The sequence below is a fragment of the Dendropsophus ebraccatus genome, chromosome 14, assembly GCF_027789765.1.
Source record: "Dendropsophus ebraccatus isolate aDenEbr1 chromosome 14, aDenEbr1.pat, whole genome shotgun sequence".
NCBI classification, from domain to species: domain Eukaryota; kingdom Metazoa; phylum Chordata; class Amphibia; order Anura; family Hylidae; genus Dendropsophus; species Dendropsophus ebraccatus.
The window spans coordinates 36139335-36163005 of NC_091467.1; the positions used below are offsets into that span (position 1 = coordinate 36139335).

At 44.0% G+C, this 23671-nt stretch overlaps 2 protein-coding genes across 6 annotated transcripts in view; one reads left to right on the forward strand and one right to left on the reverse strand.

Annotated features, from left to right (window-relative positions):
* Positions 1-125: 125 nt before the first annotated feature.
* NAT9 (N-acetyltransferase 9) lies at positions 126-15382 on the reverse strand. Of its 4 annotated transcripts, none has more exons than XR_011359672.1 (8): positions 15097-15233; positions 11785-11894; positions 4016-4153; positions 2123-2182; positions 1952-2046; positions 1729-1875; positions 1498-1578; positions 126-547 (listed from the first exon to the last, which is right to left on the reverse strand). XR_011359672.1 is itself a non-coding variant. In XM_069951677.1 (8 exons), the coding sequence occupies exons 2-7, from the start codon at positions 15171-15173 to the stop codon at positions 1729-1731; spliced, it is 627 nt and encodes a 208-aa protein (XP_069807778.1). In that variant the 5' UTR covers positions 15174-15177; positions 15279-15382; the 3' UTR covers positions 1258-1578. The 4 variants fall into 4 exon arrangements, 3 of the variants coding, with proteins under 3 accessions (XP_069807778.1, XP_069807779.1, XP_069807777.1); XM_069951677.1 differs by lacking the exon at positions 126-547 and adding an exon at positions 15279-15382 and having other exon boundaries at positions 1258-1578; positions 15097-15177; XM_069951678.1 differs by lacking the exon at positions 126-547 and adding an exon at positions 15296-15305 and having other exon boundaries at positions 1258-1578; positions 15097-15177.
* Positions 15227-23671, forward strand: part of TMEM104 (transmembrane protein 104) — a 19867-nt gene continuing 11422 nt past the window's right edge. Inside the window, exons 1-6 of one of the 2 annotated variants that reach the window (XM_069951674.1) lie at positions 15227-15459; positions 17271-17361; positions 20369-20490; positions 21815-21893; positions 23110-23197; positions 23283-23363. In XM_069951674.1, coding sequence (XP_069807775.1) covers positions 17317-17361; positions 20369-20490; positions 21815-21893; positions 23110-23197; positions 23283-23363 — 415 coding nt within the window. In that variant the 5' untranslated portion in view covers positions 15227-15459; positions 17271-17316. The remainder of the gene's footprint in view (positions 15460-17270; positions 17362-20368; positions 20491-21814; positions 21894-23109; positions 23198-23282; positions 23364-23671) is intronic. The other variant, XM_069951675.1, reaches the window with a different exon arrangement.

Below are 23671 nucleotides of genomic sequence, written 5' to 3' on the forward strand. Positions count from 1 at the left end.
TTTATCAAACATGGTGTAAAGTGAACTGGCTCAGTTGCCCCTAGCAACCAATCAGATTCCACCTTTCATTCCGCAGAGAACCTTTGGAATATAAAAGGTGGAATCTGATTAATTGCTAGGGGCAGCTGAGTCACTTTCACTTTACACCATGTTTGATAAATCTCCCCCATAGTTTCCTATACTCATTCTGCCTACTGTAGCCCTCCCCTCTCCAATGTGGGCAAGAGGTGTAAACATGTGGAATTTAGAAATCTAGCTATACAAACAACTCTCCATCTTTTATTCCCATATATAAAGTTACCCTATTTTATATCACATGTAACATATTATAAGGCTTTTATTTTTCTAGGATCTCTAATTCTTACAGCATGAACCTACTACTGAGCTTTGTTGGTGTACTATATCTTCTACTGTTGTGTCTCAAATCAGAGGTGACATTGTCCACAAATAACCTCATGAAGAAACCTGCAGGAATAGTTCATCTAGTGGCCTTGTACTGCAGTATAGACAGTTTATTACTTCCTGCCATATGAATGTACACCGAAATCTGTAATACAAATTATCATGGTTGTAAACAGACCTACAAAGATCAAGTATATTACTATAATCAAGCTTTCAATTAAACTAGCTGTGATTGGTTGCTATGGGCAAAGACAGTTTTGATTTTAGGAAAATTGATAAATCTGCTAAATGTCGACAATAAAAAACTTCCCACAACACATCTTAAAGGACAACTCCGGCGAAAATTTTTTTTGGCTTATTTAACACACATTACAAAGTTATATAACTTTGTAATGTGGTTAAATACCCGGTCTGGCTCCCATCCTCGTCACCGGAGGGATGGTGAGTATGGTGTCTGTGTGTGTCTGTGTTTTTTTTTTTTTGGGGGGTCCCGCCGGAGTTGTCCTTTAAATAAGTATATGATGATGGTCTACACGCGCTTATTGGCTCTGGTCTGCTAACAGTAATACCATGAACAGTGATAACATGAACATGAAAGTGGAAACATCCACTATAAGGGTGAGTTCACACCTACAGGATCTGCAGCAGATTTGATGCTGTGTTCAGTTATTTAAATGAAATCTGCTGCAGAAAATCAGCTGCAGATCCTGTAGGTCTGAAAGCACCATTAACAAGTGACCCAATGGATTAGACACATAGGTTTACTCTGTCGTTACCCAAACCATATCTGAGGTTTAGGGGCCATGACTAATATTTCATATATTTGTTTATAGAAGTACTGGTGAAGGACTATGCTTCCACTTCACAAATTCTTCTTTTTATTAGACATCTTTATCCTGATTAAAGTGATTCATTCCTTGTTCTATGAAAAGCAGGATCCAGACTGTTCTGACAGGGAATAGGTGGAGCAATATGTCTGCACCTCAGTCCATTTGTTTTACAGAAGGCTATTAGAGCCCTATAACGTGAACCAAGTCATAGTCTAAATTTATTGCATATCGTACTATACACTGTATGAATGTGTTTTTATTTTACTTGGCTTGGTGTCTTCATGCACCTTCAGACAGAGAAACCCCATTCTGGGAACAGTACTTCATTACATAGTGGCTCTTGTCCCTTAAAAATAAAAATAAATACAATTTTTCCACAGCATAAATCACTAGTATCTTATGTCACAGTTATAAGCTCAAGTATCTACGCCTAGTTTCGCACTACCTTTTAAAAAAAGAAAAAAGCTTGACTGCCAAACTTGCTGCACTCACTCACCTAGTTATGGGCATCAGTTTCTCTGTTCTGTTTTATTTCTCTATAAGATTCCACATTTACATGAACTGAATCCAGGAGCCATTGCCTTTCTGTTTCTGTCACCTCCCAGTGCAGGGTCATCTCCTGAAATATTGAGCTACAGGACACCTGATAACAGAGGGCACAATATACAGAATAACATTCATACACACACATATATTACTGGCCACAGAGTAACTCCTACCTCCTTAAAGTGCAATCTATTAAATAACCGAACGCTTGTTAAGTTCTCTTGTCCTATTTTAGCTTGGAAAGTAGAGATTCCGAAAGTTGTAGCACCTAGGACAGACATGAGACTTGAGCTCAACTATGTTCATCTTCAGCTTGTGATAAAAGAGGACGTTATGGTACTCACCATAGAACAACATAAGCCGGACAGATTCTTCACCAAACCCTCTGCCACGAAATCTGGGCTCTGGAGTGACAAAGAAAAAGAATCAGCCACAAGACCGGGCATCATTATAGGTACTGAAACACAATGTGAGGCCACTACATAAAGAAAAAACTATAAATTCTATAATTCTTAACAGTTCTGTTTATCAGTTATATCTGTTTCTGGGGAGTTGATCACCACCCTTATGGAGAGTTACACATAAAAAGAACCAATCACGGGCGAAAATCAAAATTTTTTTTTCCTTATCGGATGTATATTATAATTTTATGAATATTTGTAAATACAAATCAATCATTTTCATTGCCGCGTTTTTTAATTACAGACGTTTTCCTTTCCTGTCTCGCGCCGGCTCTTTTCAAAAGAGCCGTCTCAAGACAGGAAGCTCCCGTCATGCTCCCGTGGAACGCAAGTAATGAAATCAAGATGGCGGCGCCCGGCCTTGCTGCAGCGGACAAGAGGATTAGGTAAAGTATAAGATACAGACTGCAAAGGCAGTCTGTATCTTCATTTTGGCGGCAGGAAGGCCGGGCGCCGCCATCTTGATTACGTCACTTGCGTTCCACCGCTGGAAAGCAAGTGACGTAATCAAGATGGCTGCGCCGTACAGGACTCATGGGGCCCCGTACAGTTTTTTGCTATGGGGCTCCATGAATCCTAGCTACACCCCTGGTACTGCGGCAAAATATATCACTAAGAGCCGCACATCTTCCTGTGTGAACCGGAGATGCAGCTGATAGCAATACATTTAAATGGCCGCAAAAAATATACGGTGATCGTTTGTGTGGCTCAGCCACTCAATTCGTTGCACCATCGATCAAAGTCAGGCCAACCACTTCTTTCACAGAAGAGGCTGGACCGACTTAGAAAGGCATTGCTTGACTACAGCTGGTATACTAGTACTGATTTTGTGATCCCTGGCACGGATTTCTAGTAGTCAAGGTTGAGTTTTTTCATCATAGTAAGAATTTTGTTTACTGGCCATAGCAACCAATAAAAGCTCAGCTTTGATTTTAATAGATCTCATTCTTTTTTGAAAGCTGAGCTCCTCTGGTTTCTGTGGGCAACAAAAGACAGTCTTACTAAAGCCCTCTTAATAAATCATCATCTAAGTCCAAGATCTATCATTCAGTTGACAGTTATCCCATATATATATGAACATCTGGCTGGGGAGGGGTAAGCTGCAGCCAAAATTCACTCTCTTAGAACAAAGATATCGGGTAGTGAAATACACTTCATACTGATGGCGGGTTTGGTTGACCAAATTATAAAAAGTTAAAAAGGTTGTCCGGGCAAAAATAACTTGTCCCCTTTCCTATGGATATCAAAGTAAGAGACTGGTGGGGGTCCGACCTCTGCATCCCCCACCGATCTTTGTATCGGCCGCGGGGCTCCTTTGTTATTAATACATAACATGCCGTACCCATGGCTGTATTTATAAAAAAGGAGCCAGGAGCCGATACGGAGATCAACAGAGGGTATGAAGGTCAGACCCCCTGCAACCTCTTACTTGTCCACTATCTTGTGGAAAGGGGACACATTAGTTTTGTCTGGACAACCTCTTTAAAGCTCTATTTATTACCGATTCAAATGATAGGGCATGTTCACAAGGCTTGCATCATAAACAAGAGGTCACCTTTAAAAACCCCACAACTATTATATTCAGTTAGGCATCACTCCTTTACCACACGGTTATGCAATTAAACTCCCATTGTTCTGGGTCTGGTGATCTGGGGTCTGTTCTGCCACACAATACTATCCATGAATAGTGTTGATGTTTCTCCAGAGTGACTGTGGAAGCTAGTAGTTAAGACTATCTGGTGATATAGTATACATACTTTCCAACAACACTATTACCTGCAATCATGATCTCTATCTCTGCTAATAATGGGTTTTCAAGATCAACCAAGAAGAGATTGACATCTCCCACCATGCACTCGTCTTCTGGACATCCAAGATCCCACTGTCCTCTGTCCAGTATGATGAAGGTACACTCTAAAAAATAAAACTAGATTAGGTTACAATCTCCAACTACAACAGCTGATAGATTAACCACTTCATGACCGGGCCAGTTACCCCTTCCATGATGAGACAGGCTTGAAAGCTATAAAAAAAATATAAAAATAAAATTATTGTTTAGTTATTTAAATAATTTAATTTAATAGTATTTTTTCTCCCCAGCAAAACAATAGGGCTTTGTGTCATCTGTTAGTTTTTGTGATAACAGGGGAAAATGTGAAATAAAAATATAAAAGTGCCTTTCTCCTCTCTCTGGAGATTTCAGACGGCTCCCATCTCCTCTTGCTTAAGAATTTCTCCATAAGGATATTTAGTAATGTCCTTGCAGATTCACTTGCAGACGAGACGAATGCTTTAAGTTAAAGAGGTTGTCCAAGAAAATTAACCCACGGCTCTAGTCATAACACAGAAGCTGGGGGCTGACATGGAGATCGGGAGGGGGGGGGGGGTTACAGAAGTCGGACCCCCCACGACCTCCTACTTTTCCCCTATCCTGTGAATAGGGGATAAGTGATTTTTTTCTTGGACAACCTCTTTAACCCCTTAAGGACCGGGCCTAAAATGGCCTTAAGGACCGAGCCAAATTTTATGAATATGACCTGTGTCACTTTATTCATTAATAACTTCGGGATGCTTTTACCTATCCGGCTGATTCTGAGATTGTTTTCTCGTGACATATTGTACTTTACATTTCTGGTAAATTGGAGTCGATACTTATAACAAATCTTTATAAAAAAAGACCAAAATAACATGAAAAATTGTGAAAAAATGCATTTTTCCAACTTTGAAACCTTTCTGCTTATACAGAAAATGGTTATGCCACATAAATTATATATTAAATAGCATTAGCAACATGTCTACTTTATGTTGGCGGCATTTATTAAACTATCTTTCTTTTTTTTTAGACAATAGGAAGCTGAATACATTAGCAGCAAATTTCCAAATTTTCAGTAAAATTTCAAAATCAGATATTTTTAGGGACCTGTTCAGGTTTAAAGTTTATTTGAGGGGACTGTATGTTAGAAAGCCCCACAAAGCACCCCATTTCTGAAACTGCACCCCCCAAACTCTGAAAAAGCACATCCAGAAAGTTTTTTTAACCCTTTAGGGGAGTCACAGAAATAAAAGCTAAGTGCGTAAGAAATTTGAAAATTTAAATTTTCTGTGCAGAGATTTTATTGTAATCCAATATTTTTCATAATTGTAAACCTATTACCAGAGAAATGCACCCCAATATTGATTGCCCCATTTCTGCAGTTTATAGAAATACCCCATATGTGGCCCTATTGCGCTATTTGACACAACCACAAGCCTCAGATATAAGGGAGCGCCTAGTGAATTTCAATGCCTCCATTTTATTTGGTCATTTTTGACTGTACCACTTCAGGTTGGCAGAGGCTCTGGGGTGCCAAAACCTAAAAAACAAGCCTAAAAGGGACACCATTTACAAAACTACACCCCTCGAGCAATGTAACAAGGGGTGCGGTGAGGATCTGGACCCCACAGGTGCTTCACAGATTTTCAGAGCAATATGGCGTGAAAAAAGAGAAAAATGTTTTTTACACTAAAATGTTGTTTTAGCCTTCAATTTTTCATTTTCACAAAGGAATAAAAGGAATAACAACCCAAAAAACGTGTAGCGCAGTTTCTCCCGAGTACGGAAATACCCCACATGTGGACATAAAGTGCCAAGCGGGCGCAGCACGAGCCTCCAAAGGGAAGGAGCGCCAATTGGCTTTTGGAAGCTGGATTTCACTGGAATGGATTTCAAGGGCCACGTCGCATTTACAGAGGCCTTGTGCTGCCAAAACACTGGAAACCCCCCACAAGTGACCCCATTATGAAAACTACACCCCTCAAGGAATCTAACAAGGGGTGCAGTGAGCATATGGACCCCACTGGTGACGGGCACAAATATGGAACAATGTGACGTAAAAGGGAAAATTTTCATTTTTTCACTTTCACGGCACAAATGTGCCCGTCATCAGGGGGTCCATATCCTCACTGCACCCCTTGTTAGGTTCCTTAAGGGGTGTAGTTTCCAGAATGGGGTCACTTGTGGGGGGTTTCCAGTGTGTTGGCAGCTCGAGGGCTCTGTAAATGCGACATGGTGTTCATCATCCATTCTGGCCAAATCCATCCTCCAAAATCCAAATGGCGCTCCTTACCTTTGGAGGCTTGCCCTGCACCCACATGGCGCTTTATGTCCACATGTGGGGTATTTACGGACTCGGGGGGAAATTACTCTACACATTTTGTGTGTTGTTTTCTCTTTTAACCCCTTGTGAAAATGAAAAAATCAAGGCTAGACCAACATTATAGTGTAAAAAATGTAATATTTCATTTTCACGCCACATTGTTCCACATTTGTGCTTGTCACCAGTGGGGTCCATATGCTCACTGCACCCCTTGTTACATTCCTTGAGGGGTGTAGTTTCCATAATGGGGTCACTTGTGGGGTGTTTTCACTGGCTTGGCAGCACAGGGAGTTTGTAAATGCAACATGGCCCTCAAAATCCATTCTACCCAAATCCATCCCCAAAAAGCTAAATGGCGCTCCTTCCCATTGGAGGCTCGTCTTGCGGCCGTATAGCGCCTTAAGTCCACATGTGGGGTATTTCCGTACTCAGGGGAAATTTCTCTATTTTTTGTTTTGTTTCTTCTCTTTTAACCCCTTTTGCAAATGAGAAATGTCAAGACTAGATCATTGATGTTGTGTACAAATTACATTTTTTACACTTAAACATTGGCCTAGCCGTGAATTTTTCATTTTCACAAGGGTTTAAAAGAGAAATAAAAACACGTGTAGAGCAGTTTGTCCCGAGTATGGAAATACCCCACACGTGGACATAAAGCGCCATGCGGCCGCAAGACGGGCCTCCGAAGGAAAGGTGCGCTATTTAGCTTTTGGAGGCTGGATTTGGCTGGAATGGATTTCGAGGGCCATGTCACATTTACAAAGACCCTATGCTGCCAGGACAGTGGTAAACCCCCACAAGTGACTCCATTCTGGAAACTACACCCCTCAAGGAATCTAACAAGGGATGCAGTGAGCATATGGACCCCACTGGTGATGGGCACAAATGTGGAACAATGTGACGTGAAAGTGAAAATTTTTTTTCATTTTCACAGCACAAATGTGCCCGTCATTAAGGGGTCCATATCCTCACTGCACCCCTTGTTAGATTTCTTGAGAGGTGCAGTTTCCAGAATGGGGTCACTTGTGGGGGGTTTCCAGTGTCTTGGCAACACAGGGCCTTAGTAAATGTGACATGGCATTCCCCATCCATTCTAGCCAAATGGCGCTCCTTCCCTTCGGAGGCTTACCCTGCACCCGCATGGCGCTTTATGTCCACATGTGGGGTATTTCCTGCTTGCAGGAAATTGTGCTACACAATTCGTGTCTTTTTTATCTTTTAACCCCTTGTGAAAATGAAAAAATAAAGACTAGATTAATGATTTAGTGTAAAAATTTTAATTTTTTTTTACACCTAATGTTGGTCTAGCCTTGATTTTTTTTCATTTCCACAAGGGGTTAAAAGAGAAAATAAACACAAAATGGGTAGGGTACTTTCCCCTGAGTACGAAAATTCCCCACATGTATATATAATGTGCCATATGGGCACAGGGCAAGCCACCAAAGGGACAGAGCGCCATTTAGAGGCTGGAATGGAGGATGGAGGCCATGTCACATTAACAAAGCTCCTGTGCTGCCAGAACAGTAGAAACCCCCCACATGTGACCAAGGGGTGTAGTGAGCATATGGTGACGGGCACATATGTTGAACATGTGCTGTGAAGATGAAAAATACAATTTTTTTCACTTTCACAGCACTAATGTGCCCATCACCAGGGGGCCATATCCCCGCTGCCCCCCTTGTTAGATTCCTTATGGGGTGTAGTTTTCAGAATGGGGTCACTTGTGGGGGGTTTCTACTGTCCTGGAAGCACAGAAGCTTTGAAAATGCAACATGGCAAGTCTCTAATGGGAATGGTGGCCATGCCTATTTAGTTGGGGAAAAGGGACAATTTTAATTTATTTGGGGGTATTAGGCCAATTATTAGTTTATAAGGTTGAAAAGGACAGGAGTCCATGAAATTCAACCTGTGTTGATCCAGAGGAAGGCAAAAAACCCTCGTGAGGCAGAAAACAGTAGCCTCATCACAGGGGAAAAATTCCTTCCCGACTTCATAATGGCAATCAGAATAATCCCTGGATCAACGTGACCCCTGAAATAAGAATAAGGGACAGAATTTAGAAAATTTAGATCTCCAATGATGTGTGGTACGCCTTGAAGCAATCCTTTATGCAGAGGCCGGGGTGATCAGGACAGGTGTCACACTGGTAAGTGGTGTCCTTCCTGATCCCCCTTTTGTGGCACACTCTGCACTTCTTTTGGGATCTCCCCTTTTTTCCAGTGTGTGGGACTTCACCTGGAAAATGTTGTCCCTGTACGATACGGGGTCCTTCACATCCAGAAGCGCTGGGCCCCTCTCTATGGCTGCCGAATATCAGGGCTTTGATTACTGCTTCCTGGAAATCAAGGAATTTCCCCGGGTGGCCGGCATATCGGTACAACACAAAAGCGTTGTACATCGCTGTCTGTACCAGATATACGGCCACCTTTTTATACCACGTTCTGGTTTTTCTTGTGGCGTTATATGGCTTGAGGACTTGATCTGAGAGATCAACTCCTCCCATATACTGATTGTAGTCAAGAACACAATCAGGTTTGTTCACCACGTTTGTAGTACCACGTACAGTGACAGGGGTGGTGCTATTCCTGTGAATTGTGGTCAAAATAAGGACATCGCGCTTGTCCTTATATTTGACCAACAACATATTGTCACAGGCATAGGCCTTGCTCTCCCCCCTTGGCATTGCTTGTCTAACAGGGTGACTTGGGAAGCCCCTTTGATTTTTTCGGATCGTGCCGCAAGCTACAGTAGCTCGGGCAGCGAGGGACCGAAACAGGGGAATGCTGGTATAAAAGTTATCAACGTACAGGTGATAACCTTTATCCAGCAGTGGGAAGATCAGTTCCCAAACGATCTTCCCACTAACTTTGAGGATGGGGGGGCATTCTGGGGGCTGGATTTGGGTGTCCCTACCCTCATATACTCTAAATCTGTAAGTGTACCCTGAGGTACTCTCACAGAGTTTGTATAGTTTCACGCCATACCGTGATCTTTTATTGGGAAGGTACTGACGGAAATGGAGTCTTCCTTTGAAGCTCAGGAGGGACTCATCTACTGAGATGTATTTCTCTGGGATATACATCTCAGTAAATTTGGCTGAGAAGTGCTCTATGACCGGCCGTACTTTGTACAGTCGGTCATATGAGGGGTCATCTCGTGGGGGGCACCTTGCATTGTCATTGTAATGCAAAAATTTTAGGAGGGCTTCAAATCGAAACCGTCCCATGGCCATACTGTAAAGTGGGGTATTATATATAATATCCCCACTCCAGTAATGCCGAATTGTGTTTTTTTTTACTAGGCCCATGTGCAGCAGGAGCCCCCAAAATTTTGACATTTCGGCTGCATCAACAGGGGTCCACGCCATGGGCCTAGCAAAAGAAGAGGAGGGGTTCTGGGCTAGAAATTGGTGCGCGTACAAGTTTGTTTGCGCCACCATCAAATTTACAAGGTCATCAGAGAAATAGAGCTTGAAAAAGTCTATTTCTCTGAGACCTGTGAGGTTAATTTGGATTCCCGCCGTTGCCATAAAGCCAGGAATCTGGGGCTGATAATTTTGGGGGTCTGGGGTCCAGATGGGGTCACCTGTCTGGGGGGCGGGGGGCAAGATGGGGTCACCTGTCTGGGAGGCAGGGGGCAGGATGGGGTCACCTGTCTGGGGGGCGGGGGGCAGGATGGGACGAAGTGTCAGGGGGGCGGGGGGTGGGGTGGGACGACGTGTCTGGCGGGCAGCCCGAGGTGTCCTCCTTGGACGCTTAGGTCGATAGTCATCATCACTGGATGATGATGATGATGATAATGATGATGAGGATGAATGGAGGAAAGAAGGATCCCCCCATTCATCCTCACTGGCCGTTTCGGTGTCGGAGGCAATAAATGCGTATGCCTCCTCCGCCGAAAACACTCTCTGTGACATTATTATACGGGGATTGGTGTATGGGGGGTATGTAAATGTGATGTAGTGTAGTGGTGTAGTGTAAAACTTTATTTCAAGTAGTGTAATGTGTAATGTGGGGTAGTGTAGTGTAATGTAGTGTTTTATACGTGTTTTTCACAGTAAGGGAGGAAAAAAAACCTACGCCAAAAAAGGAGTTGCTGATAAATGCTGCACTTATGTGCGGTAGGCGGTAGGATATAGAAAAAAAGGGGGGGGGGATTAAGGGGCAAAAAAAAACCTACGCCAAAAAAGAGGAGTTGCTGATCAGCGGCGCACTTACGTGCGATGCTAATCAGCACTCAGCGGTGGAAGGGTGCTAAAAAAAAAAAAAAAAAAAAAATAAAAAAAAAGGAAAAAAATAAATAAATGGGGGAAAAAAAAAACGACCTCTTCACCCCAAAGCCACTGAATAGTGTATTATACACACTAATCAGCCACTAGGGGGCAGTACAAGGTACCTGGCCAAAGATCGACGAAAAAAGCCGACGTGAGCCGAGTGGAGCCGAGAACCAGGACCAAGAACCACGAGGACGCCGCGGGACCGCAGATCTTCCGTCCGGACGCCGGGATCCGGTGAGTATGGTGCCTGCACACCACACACAACTTCTCTGCACCTCTCAGCTACCTAGCTGAGGGGTATAGAGAAAAGTAATAATATTTATTTTTACTGTAATCGCCGCCATTGGCCGGCCGGGGCTGGCCGGCCAATAGCGGCGATCTGGGGGATGGCACCGTGGCCTCCTCCTCTGTACACACTAATGGTGATTGGTGCTGTCTCGGACAGCACCAATCACCATTGAATTCCGGGTCCCCGATGACCCGGGAACCGGAAAATCACTGTAGTTGGCTGATTTGAATAAATCAGCCAATTACAGCGATCGTCAGCACGGGGGGTGTAATCCACCCCCCGTGCTGACAAGCTACGATGGCCTGCTGTATGTTACAGCAGCCATCATTACCCGATCGCCGTGTGTTTACACACAGCGATCGGGTAAACCGCGGGCGTAAATGTACGCCCGTTTGCGTTAAGGCACGGGTTTTGGGGGCGTACACTTACGCCCGCGGTCGTTAAGGGGTTAAAGCCTTATTCACAGTATGTTTACACCTTCCAAGGCAGGCATACATTGGTATCCTGTCAAAATGGGTTACAAAGGTATCTGAGGCCACACTAGCCAGGAATTCAGCCAACTCTGTCTCCTATTATGTTGGAAGAAAAGAAAGTGTAGTAGTAGGGAGATCAACTGAAACAACTTGTGCCTCTCCGTGCTCACATACATCAACCCACTGTTTTGACAGAAGGCAATTTATGTGCCTTGGCACTATAGTATCTAATGATTATAGTATATAATCATTATGGGGTGTGTTCACACTATAATGCCAAGGCACATAAATGGCATATGGCATAATGTGACCAAGGATCAAGCCCATGGTAAGGGAACCAGTATGAGTGTTTACTGAGGCCTTACACTTACTGTCATTATCTTCTCTCCAGCTGCGTTGCATGTTATATTCCTGATCCAGTGTTAGTGGCTCAGAGGCCGTCAGTTTCTGTAGCTCTTCTGACTTCATCCATTCATGATATCTGAGAGCAGAAAATGCAACATTCTAGATTCACAGGGACAGCATAGCATGGTTGTTGAGAAAATTCACAGACAGGAGCAAGGTGTAAGGATTGTGGCTTATATACAAGGCTATATGGTGGTATTAGAGCTATATTGGCCTCTGGTTACAAGTAAGGCTTTGTTTGCATATATGACTGGACAACTCTGCTTTATGTTCTAGCTTCTACAATGTCACACATATTAACCATTTATATGATCATTACATGTGTCATTATTACATTAGCGCAGGCTAATTCTCCAGTTTCATGCCAATTTCCATTCTATATTGTGGTTTGCTGAAACTTCCCACTTCCTTAGAGTTAAGGCCCTTTTACACAGGCCGATTATTGTTAATGAGTGCTCCTAGGAAGACTAATTTTTCCGATTATCGGTGTGTGTGTAAAAGGTTCAGCGCTCGTCGGCTGAATTGATCTTTTGCGCAGCCAGTAAAATCATTGTTCTAAGCCGCACGTCTCGCATGTCTTAACAAGGGATGTGCAGCCGATAATCAAGCATTTAAAGGGCTGCACTATTAATTGTGCCTTGTAAAGGCACTAGGAATAAATGAGAATAATGCCCCCCCCCCTCCTCTCCCCCTGAAGAGCTGGAACTGGAAAGACCACCTTCATTTTCAGAAGTTCTAATACGTTTTTTTTTATGAAGAACGCCCAGCAGAGTCTTTGGTGGAAGGTCTGTAACTGTGAACTTCTGAGGGGATGGGCCCGTTCACACTGAGCAAAAGTGGGGGAATTTCAAGCAGAGCCCGCACCGGGGACACTGCTTGAAATTCCACCTGTCACATTGTTTTAATTGGATTTCTTATGCGCCTCCGCTCAAAGAATTGATATGTTAATTCTTTGGGCGGGGAGTGGAGGTGCACTAGAAATCCCACTGAATCAACGGGACAGGCGGAATTTCAAGCAGCGTCTGTGGTGCAGGCTCCGCTTGAAATTCTGTCACTTTTCCTCAATGTGAATGGGCCTTTAGGGTAAAAAATATTTTGAAGCCCGGGATACTGACTTTAGGCTCCCGTTTTTTTTTGGGAGATTATCGGCCACGCCTAAAGAAGAGAAGAAATCTCGCCAACCAAATGTGAGCCATTATTTGTTGGAGCCAGGGTTGCTGGTACTAAGGAGAATATTCCATCCTCAGCATGGTACACCCTCAACCCTTGTTTCCTGCATCATTTTCTATCTTGTTCCCAGCATGGTTAACTGTTTCATTGCTGGCCCTCAGCCTTGCAACCCCTCTTATTCCTGGCCCCCAGTATGGCTCCCCCTCTCATTCCTGGCCCCCAGTATGGCTCCCCCTCTCATTCCTGGTCCTCAGTATGGCTCCCCCTCTTATTCATGGTCCTCAGTATGGCTCCCCTCTCATTCCTGGTCCTCAGTATGGCTCCCCTCTTATTCCTGGTCCTCAGTATAGCTCCCCCTCTTATTCCTGGCCCCCAGTATGGCTCCCCCTCTCATTCCTGTCTTCAGTATGTCTTTCATTCCTGGTCCTCAATATGGCTCCCCCTTATTCCTGGTCCTCAATATGGCACCCCCTATCATTCTCAGTCCCCAGTATGGCTCCCCGTCATTCCTGGTCCCCAGAATGGCTCTCCCCAGTCATTCCTGGCCCTCAAAACGGCATCCCCTCATATTACTGGTCCTAAATATGACTCCCCCTCTTGTCCCCTCAGCCTTGCTTCCCTCTCATTCCTGTTCATTGGCATAGTTCCACCTTTTATTTCTAATCCTTACCATAACTCCTTCCTCATTTCTGGCTCCACCACAGGGCTTACCTGTCCCTACATTCCATGTTTCACAGAACACGGGAATAAGCCTTAAAGGGGTACTCCGGCCCAGGGGTATTTTTCAGTTATGGCCAGGGATGGGGTGGTTATGGACGGTGGAGGTCACTCACCTACCCCCTTCCAGCGCCGGGTCCCGGATCGCGCCACCTGGTAAACCTGTCCTGCGGCCGCTTCCTGGTGTGAGCTGTCGAATGAGACGTGACGTCTCAAGGCAGCTGAGCCATTCATCGGCCGAGGCGGGACTTTGCTACAGCGAATGGCTGAGCTGCCTTGAGACGTCACGTCTCATGCGGCAGCTCACACCATGAAGCGGCCGCAGGACAGGTGTATCGGGCGTCGCGATCCGGGACCCGGTGCTGGAACGGGGTAGGTAAGTCACCTCCGCCGTCCATAACCACCCCATCCCCGGCCATAACTGAAAAATACCCCCGGGACGGAGTACCCCTTTAAGGGTATATGCACACAGAGTAATTCTGAAGGAAAACTCGCCGCTCATCCCCACACGCTCCAGCTTCCCTCACCGGCTCCATTATATGCTAGACGATTCCATCGTTTGCCCAAAGAAACAACATGTCAATTTTTTGGGCGGACAGCGGAATCCGCTTGAGCATATAATTGAGAGGGAAGCGGGTGCGTGCTGCGTGTTCTGCATAGAGCTTCCCACGAGAATTACTCCATGTGCATACACCCTAAGGGTATGTTCACACTGAGGAATCCGCGCAGAGAAGTTCCCACAGATTTCAATGCTCACCCCCGCCCATGCCATAAACTCCATTTTTTTGGAGTCCGCTGAAAGAATGAATCGGTTCATTCTTTGGATGGATGTCCGAATCCGCCGGTGCATAGAATGGAGTCTATAGCACGGGTGGAGATCCGCGTGGCTGTGAGCAGGCCTGAGTGGCAGAAACCAAAGGAACTTCTCAGCGCAGATTCCTCAGTGTGAACATACTCTTAGGCTGTCCGTGATATACGGTCTACCAGCAGTAACCGTATGTCACGGACTGAACTCTTGAACACTGATATCATGATGTAATATCATGCAGGGGAGCCCTGAAACAGCTTTTTGCTACAGTACTGACACAGCTTTGTCGGTTCAGCAGCACAGATAAGCTGTGTCGGAGCTCCTGGCATCATAATACATCATAATGCCAGCAAGAGTTCAGTCCCTGACATACACGGACCCTTCTAGATGGGAAATGGTCTCCTCACACAGGTGGTCTTTGGGAGGTTTCACTGTATTTGTCAGTCTGAATGATTCCAATGGGAAGAGTTTTCCAGTTTACTATGTAGAGAACCAGAGGCCTCTAATACACCAGCTGTCATCCATACACTCTCCATTACTGCACAGACGTTTATTATGGCAGCTCCACGTCACCCCCTGGTACCTGGGTACATGGTGAGGCTCATAGGGCACCAGCAGCACCCCCTGCCCCCTCAGCACTGTGTCCTCATTCACACGCATAGCTCTGTAAGACACAAATAACATGAGGTGTCAGTTACTACCGCGCCATGGGGACGATGACGTCACACAGTGATATTACGTCAACAGTTCACGCTGCGCCCTCACCTGACAGGCTCACCTACCCGGCTTCCTCTCCCTCACCCCGCCTCCACCCGGCAAACAAGCCCGGAAGCGTCAGACTTGTATTGGACGATGACGTAACTGTGTCTCATTGGCTGATTACGCACATGATCTGCTGGTAAGCCGCGCATGTGATTCATAGACCCGGAACACAGCGAGAGCAGCGGTAACCAGGGGCAGCGGGGGGGTAATAGGCGGCGGGCTGATGTGGGCTTTATTTATAATGGGTGTACGTGTTGCTCTGATGTCGCTTTTCGGCAGTATTACGGCAGGGTGTTGTTGCTGAATGCGGGGACTGTGTATTGTGGACACATTAGGGCATGATGGCATATGTAGTTCTCTTCTCTGTCATTCCCGCATATACTGACACCATGTCATAGATCTCTTACCCATCAGCTCTGGTTCTTAGGCTGTGTTTACACAGAACAGATTTTTGAAGCCAAAGCCAGGGACAGACTGTAAACAGGTAACAGGTCATAAAGGAAAGACTGAGATGTCTCCTCTTTTCACATCCATTCCTGGCTTTGGCTTCAAAAATCTGTCAGATAAATCTGTGTAAACACACCATTAGTAGTCATTAGTAGTATCTTCTATTAGGAGGCTGGGTGATAATTGTTACTCCGTCATTAAAACCCTGCCAGCATCTGACACCCAGCTTTTCCTGTATGATAGCTGTGCCCGGTCTCCTATAGGGTAGCTGTGCCCGGTCTCCTATAGGATAGCTGTGCCCGGTCTCCTATAGGATAGCTGTGCCCGGTCTCCTATAGGATAGCTGTGCCCGGTCTCCTATAGGATAGCTGTGCCCGGTCTCCTATAGGATAGCTGTGCCCGGTCACCTATAGGATAGCTGCAGATCTGCTACGTATCTGCTGTGTATTTGCTGCGTATCTGCTGCGTATACGGTGTGTGTGTTTTTACCTTACAGGTAAGTACTGGTCTAGAGAAGTTGGGTGACACCCTGTGAGGACTGCAATATTATCACCCACCTTTCTTGACCATTGGCCATCACACGAGGATGTGGTATTAAACACGTGGCAGCCGCACAGAATGTACCCCAAATATTCTCATTATTGTAAAGATAAAGTTTCATACTCATAGTATTTTTAGCACCATGTCTTGTGCATCGCCATATAGTGATATGTCAGGTGGCATATTCTCCCCTAAAATCAGTGCTTTTAAGGGACAGTATAGCATCCAGTGGTAAACTCCACCAGTGATCTGCTCTGTCTTCATATGTGATCATCCACTGTATTTAGTATGTATAGTATGGTCCATGGCAGGACAGGTGTGAGGATCCAGGTAGCCAGTGGTTCTAGAAATGTGCTGCAGACTATAGTTCCTTCTCCTCTATAACCCCAGATCTTGGGTTCTTTTATCTTCAGCTTTTAAGGTTCAGTGGTTGAAGTGAACCAAACCTAGATCACCATAGGATTCTAAATCCGCACTGTCAAATCTGCTGCAGATCCACAGCAAAAAATCCGCTGTGATCCGGTATGTTTGACGCTACCCTTAGATGGATTGACAGGCGTCCTCCTACTATAGCCATCTGGATTTCCTTAGTTAATTCTGCTGTTTCCTATGAGAGGGTGAAATTTGAGCATAGACGGTGTCCTACCAAATTTGATAAGGTATGGGAACTATGGTGCGATTCGCCACTTCCGTTATTTCACCCGAAGAGGTGCCTGACTGATTTTACCTTGCCTCTTCTTACCGTGCCAAATATGTGCTGCTGTGCCTTTTATGCCCTGTATTTGTTTTATTGTTAATGTGCATCGGTAATGTATTTTGATACTGATATTATATTTTTTGAATAAAACTGAGTTAAAAAAAAGGCGTCTGGGCTTATATGATGGAATAATGCATTGTCTGCTAGCACAGATCAGCATATGGGATGGCCACTATTGTAATGTTATTGTAAATGTAAAATTGTGTGAGGGTGAATAATTTTCCCTAAGCTTATTCACATTTCTTTTCTAGATTCCCCTGCCCCTTCTCCCCTTCTTCATCCCTACCCATTCCAGCCATGGCAGGTGACATCACAGATACAGGGGAGCTCTATTCTCCATTCGTAAGTATTGCTGTTATGCCTATGAAAATGTTATAATAACTCAAATGAAGTGGAAAGAAAGGTTTGTGTTGTTCATGTCATTCAGTTCCTTTTCACAATCCTCAACTGCTGCCTGATCACTAAACCTTATGGGGAAATACACTCACCGGCCACTTTATTAGGTACACCTATCCAACTGCACGTTACCACTTAATTTCTAATCAGCCAATCACATTTAGGCATGTAGACATGGTCAAGACAATCTCCTGCAGTTCAAACCGAGCATCAGTATGGGGAAGAAAGCTGATTTGAGGGCCTTTGACACGGTTGACACGTGGCACGGTTGTTGGTGCCAGTAGGGCTGGTCTGAGTATTTCCGAAACTGCTGATCTACTGGGATTTTTACACACAACTATCTCTAGGGTTTACAGAGAATGGTCCGAAAAAGAAAAAACATCCAGTGAGCGGCAGTTCTGTGGGCGGAAATGCCTTGTGGATGCCAGAGGTCAGAGGAGAATGGGCAGACTGGTTCGAGCTGATAGAAAGGCAACAGTGACTCAAATAGCCAACCGTTACAACCAAGGTAGGCAGAAGAGCATCTCTGAACGCACAGTACGTCGAACTTTGAGGCAGATGGGCTACAGCAGCAGAAGACCACACCGGGTGCCACTCCTTTCAGGTAACAACAGGAAACTGAGGCTACAATTTGCACAAGTTCATCGAAATTGGACAGTAGAAGATTGGAAAAACGTTGCCTGGTCTGATGAGTCTCGATTTCTGCTGCGAGATTCAGGTGGTAGGGTCAGAATTTGGCGTCAACAACATGAAAGCATGGATCCATCCTGCCTTGTATCAACGGTTTAGGCTGGTGGTGGTGGTGTCATGGTGTGGGGAATATTTTCTTGGCACTCTTTGGGCCCCTTGGTACCAATTGAGCATCGTTGCAACGCCACAGCCTACCTGAGTATTGTTGCTGATCATGTCCATCCCTTTATGACCACAATGTACCCAACATCTGATGGCTACTTTCAGCAGGATAATGCGCCATGTCATAAAGCTAGAATCATCTCAGACTGGTTTCTTGAACATGACAATGAGTTCCCTGTACTCAAATGGCCTCCACAGTCACCAGATCTCAATCCAAAAGAGCATCTTTGGGATGTGGTAAAACGGGAGATTCGCATCATGGATGTGCAGCCGACAAATCTGCGGCAACTGTGTGATGCCATCATGTCAATATGGACCAAAATCTCTGAGGAATGCTTCCAGCACCTTGTTGTATCTATGCCACGAAGAATTGAGGCAGTTCTGAAGGCAAAAGGGGTCCAACCCGTTACTAGCATGGTGTACCTAATAAAGTGGCCGGTGAGTGTATATAATCTGTGTGCCATGTAATGTGGCATTGGTCCTAGTCCTAGACTTGATGAGCATACAATTCCTGTGTAGTGTGATTTATAATAAAATGTATAGAGGGAGTCCTGGAGTATTTCTTGTCGCCCTGAGAAGTGATGAGTTATATAATAACCAATATCCCAAATGTGTTTATTTTAAAATGGCCACATTATATGCGTTTAGACTGAAGTCTGCGTTGCAAACATCCCAGGTGATCGTTCATTTGACTATTAAGTCAATGAGGGTTCACTGCATCCATTATCTTTTAAGTGTAGGATTAGAAAAACATGGCTGCTTGTTTTTTCTTCTTGAAACAGAACAATACCCATCCATGTGTTGTATGCGGTATTTCATTTCGGTACAGCTGAACTGTAATACTTGACACCACCCCTGGACAGATGGGTAGCTGTGTCCATCTATGTTGTTCTAATACTGGACACCCCCCTTTAAAATGTCTCATTAGATCCCTTTGAGTAAAGATCTGTACCTAAGGACACTAGGAGATTTATCAAGCAACCAATCAAACGCAGCTTTCATTTCTCATATAAGGGTATGTTCACACTGAGTAAATCAGGCGGAATTCTACGGCAGGGCTCTCCGCTGCGGAATCCCGCCTGTCTCAGTGTGCCATAGCCTGTCTAAGGGAGGGCTTGCACACCTCCGCTGCCACCACTCTCCAATTAAAGAATGGATATGTCCATTCTTCAAGCGGAGAGCGACAGCAGCAGAGGCGTGCGATAGCTCTCCCATAGACACACTATGTGACACTGAAGCAGGCGGGATTTCGCCGTGGAGTTACGCTTAATTTACTCAATATGAACATACCCTTACACTGCGAAAATGAAATCTGAGCTGTGATTAGTTGCACTGTGCACCAAAGAGGATCTTCCTATAAGACAGAGTGTGATAAATCGGTCCCAGAGTCCCAAGACTTAGGCCAGAGTAACACGTCTGTGATATATGGTCCGTAAGCTGGCTGTATATCACTGATGTGTGAATCTGGGCTTAGTCACATTCACAATTTTTTTGAGAACTTGGTCAGATGGGACACACATGTCTTTATGGCTTGCAGCATTACAAATCTTCTAAGCCATGCAGTACTTTCTTTACACTTCCTCAGTTGGTTTTAAGCCATTTGCTAGCTCAGCTCCAGACTAAAGCCAGAGGTTGAGCAACACAGCTGACAGAGACAATACTATATCGGTAACCTTGCTGACAATATCCTGCTGGCCTTAGAAGCAGCTGACTGACATTGTGTGCTGTTCTGTAGCTTATTATCTACAAGTACACCCAGATCCTTCTTCATAAGCGACTCTCCCAGTGTAACTCCCCCTAGGACATATGATGCATGCAGGTTATTAGTACCCAGGTGCATAACTTTACATTTATCCGCATTGGACATCTACTTGGCAAATGAGGTTCAAACACTCAGTGTGTCCAAGTCCTTTTGTAACATCTTCCCTAGACTGTACTGTATTATCACCAGAGATAGTCAGAGGGAGGAGCGCTGGAGAGCAGAAGAGGTAGGACCATTACTGCTCTCCGGATAACCCCTTTGAATGTACCATCCTTAGGGTGAAAAAAAACAAAAATGAAATTGTTCAGGTTGCATTTTTAAAACTTGATTTCTCTGCAGGTCGGACTGATATACATGTTTAACCTAATTGTTGGCACCGGCGCCCTTACAATGCCTAAGGCCTTTGCGCATGCTGGTTGGTTGGTGAGCCTTATTCTTATCATCTTCTTGGCCTTCATGAGGTGAGTACACAAGATGGCAGCACCATTCTGCACCCTCAGTTCTTTAGCCACTCCAAGCATGAGTTTGTGGGGCCATTGTATGTGTATTCTCGCTGCGTGTTTGGTGTGATTTTTACATGCGAGTTTTGATTTTCACTTGATTTTCACAGGCAAGTTCAACACCACAAAAAACGCAGCTACTTTCATGCGAGTTTGATGCGAGTTCTGTGAGAGTTTTACGCAGCGAGTCTGTACGTGTGAACAGACCCTAAAAGGGGCTTTCCTGTCTTAACTAGATGTATGCAGATATAAGCCCAGATTTGTCATGTAAGATATAGACTGGTATATAAACTGCCCACGGCAACCAATCACAGCTCCTCTTTCATTTTATCAGAGCTAAAAGCTGAGCTGTGATTGGTTGCTGTGGGCTTTTTTTTTTTTACAAGGGGATGTTTTACACTCTTTGATAAATCTACCCCATAGTGAATATAAAATATATATATATAATATATATATATATATATAAAATATACTATAGCTATATGTACATATATAAGACAGCCAGACAACCGCTTTTAGAGCAGTGCTGTGGTCCATAACCTAGATGTCACTGTCAAAATTGAGAGCAGCATTTTAATGGCTTTACTGCATATTGTTGGTGGTGTATTGAATTGCATCACGGACAGCTGATTTGTTGTCAAGGCATCCCGAGGCATTTGCTATGGGAAGCTGTACCACAAGAGCGCTGATGTAATGGTACTGAAGTGATCTGTATGAGTAAATAAGTGATTGTTGATACGAGTCCCCCAGAGGAACTACAAAAATGAATGCAGAAATGTTTTTAGAACTCTAAATAGCTCCATCCCATAATAAAAGGTAACCCCTTTTTCCCTTTTGTTCACCCTTTTTTAGTTAAAAATAAGATACAAACATATTTGGTATTACAATTATGTGGTGAAGATGTTAATCTAAAAAAAAAGCCATAAGAGAGATTGCCCTTTGACCCTGCATTGGAACAGGAACACCAACTTCAGCTAACCCTCAGTGTTTCCTGTTCCTTTGCATGTTTAGGCTATGTTCACACTAAGTAAGTTCTTTAGTAATCACGGCCGTTGTAACAACAAAACAACCACTGCTTCCTGCCGCTAATTCCGAATGTAGCTGGAATTAGTCGCTACGGAGATATAGCTGGGGAGTGGATCGCTCTGCTGGTGGAAATGAGGGAAAAAAAATGTAAATGCAAATGTTTCAATTTCATTTGTCTTTAAAGGGTTAAACAATGCCTTCTTTCATGTATGTCCTATTCTGTTGTATCTGATAATATGGTGGTACTCCTCTGTTTTAGTTATATGACGACAACCTTTGTTGTAGAAGCTATGGCAGCTGCCAATGCCCAGTTGCGCTGGAAGAGATGGGAGAAGGAGGTGGTGAGTTCAGTCTCTGTGATATAATGTAATGTATTTGTTCTGAGGTACTAATTTCAATGTATGTTACCAAGTGTAAGAGCTTCAAATGCTGAGGCCTCGTTCACACTAGAATTGTGGCACAGACAGAAGCCGAATTTCTGTGTTGGATATGGAAATCCTTAAACATCATCAGAGCCGGCGGGCTTAACTGACTTATAATGAGATCCATGGTCTTGATTAGAGATGAGCGAACCTCGAGCATGCTTGAGTCGATCCGAACCCGAACTTTCGGCATTTGATTAGCGGTGGCTGCTGAACTTGGATAAAGCCCTAAGGCTATGTGGAAATCATGGATATAGTCATTGGCTGTATCCATGTTTTCCAGACAACCTTAGGGCTTTATCCAAGTTCAGCAGCCACCGCTAATCAAATACCGAACGTTCGGGTTCGGATCGACTCGAACCCGAACCCGGTTCGCTCATCTCTAGTCTTGATGTTATACTTCCTGCCAGATATGCATGAATCTCCTATGGAGACACCTGACAGACGTCTGACTACAGCCTATTCTATTTGCACAGAATTTGCTAGTGATAGACAAGGATACCTATACATTACACCTACAGGAGCTTTTAGGGCATCCTATTAAAAATCTTTAGGTGTTATTATGGAGTTGATCACCTTTTACAGTTAAAATGGATTATACTCTTCTGTTAACAAGATCTGTCTATGGCAATTTCTGTCCATTCATCCAAAAGAGAATTTTTGAAGTCAGACGAGAGATTTTTTTATTTGAATTTTTTTTCTTTATTTTATGTTTAAATTATTTTTTGAAACCCTCTGCTGACTGTTTCCAAACAGTTTGAAATTTATTTGTGTTTTTAACCTAGTTCTAATAATTTGTGTCATCCTATGTGTTCGAGCTATAGTCTAATTTTTTTTATTGTTTTATTTCTTCCAGAGTCCAAAGACAAAGTCTGGAACAAGGCGGTTACTTTTTTTTGGTCTTCTTACAATTTGTGAATTAGGGTTCTTGCAAAATCATCAGGAATACCAAATGATCATAAGATAATAATAATAATAATAATACCAGGATATGGAAATATCTGACAATAGAACAATGACATGATAGACAAATTTTCTATCTATCTATCTATCTATCTATCTATCTATCTATCTATCTATCTAATCTTTGTGTGTTTGTGTGTGAAAATACCAAGGATTTTCTATTTTTCAGGAAGCAGAGTCTTCTGAAAACTCTGATAATGAATCTCTATCTCCTGATGGGTATGAAAATTCCGAAATCCGACCTATCCTTTCAGTGCGTGAGTATCTGTCTGGCGAATGTTGTTCGAATGATGTTCACCTCCTTTTCTTTATAAAATTATATATTTTTGCCTATTTATTTAGAACTCCGTGGTTTGTCCAACCCATATGAAATTGTGGAGAGGGTGGAAATGGGACAGATGGCTTCGATGTTCTTTAATAAAGGTATGAAGCATGGCTGCATTTTTTATGATGCAAATAGAACAATTCTTTTAAATTGTACTGAATCTTTCATCTCAAAGAAAACAAAAAAGACTGTACCTGCCAGCCCTTGCCTCCCAATCCACATTGGCCTGTGGAACAATCCGGCAATACCAAAAAGGCCTCCCTAAATCTCTGCTGGGACAGTAATTAAAAGTGGGAAAAAGCAGGACCGTCTGCTGCTCCTCAAATACAGAGACAAAAGACATGTCCTTATCCTACAGGAACTGCTGTTTAGCCAATGGCTGACCGAGCTGGGACACCGCTGAGCG

Excerpts from the sequence above, each read along its gene's own strand:
- NAT9 (XM_069951676.1), bottom strand. The coding sequence starts at position 15,197 with ATGTTATTTGTGTCTTACAGAGCTATGCGTGTGAATGAGGACACAGTG. Across the intron at positions 4,154-11,784 it reads CTGGAGAGAAGATAATGACA|AGTGTACCTTCATCATACTG; the intron begins GTAAGTGTAAGG and ends TTTATTTTTTAG. Across the intron at positions 2,047-2,122 it reads CCGGCTTATGTTGTTCTATG|GTGCTACAACTTTCGGAATC; the intron begins GTGAGTACCATA and ends TGTCTGTCCTAG.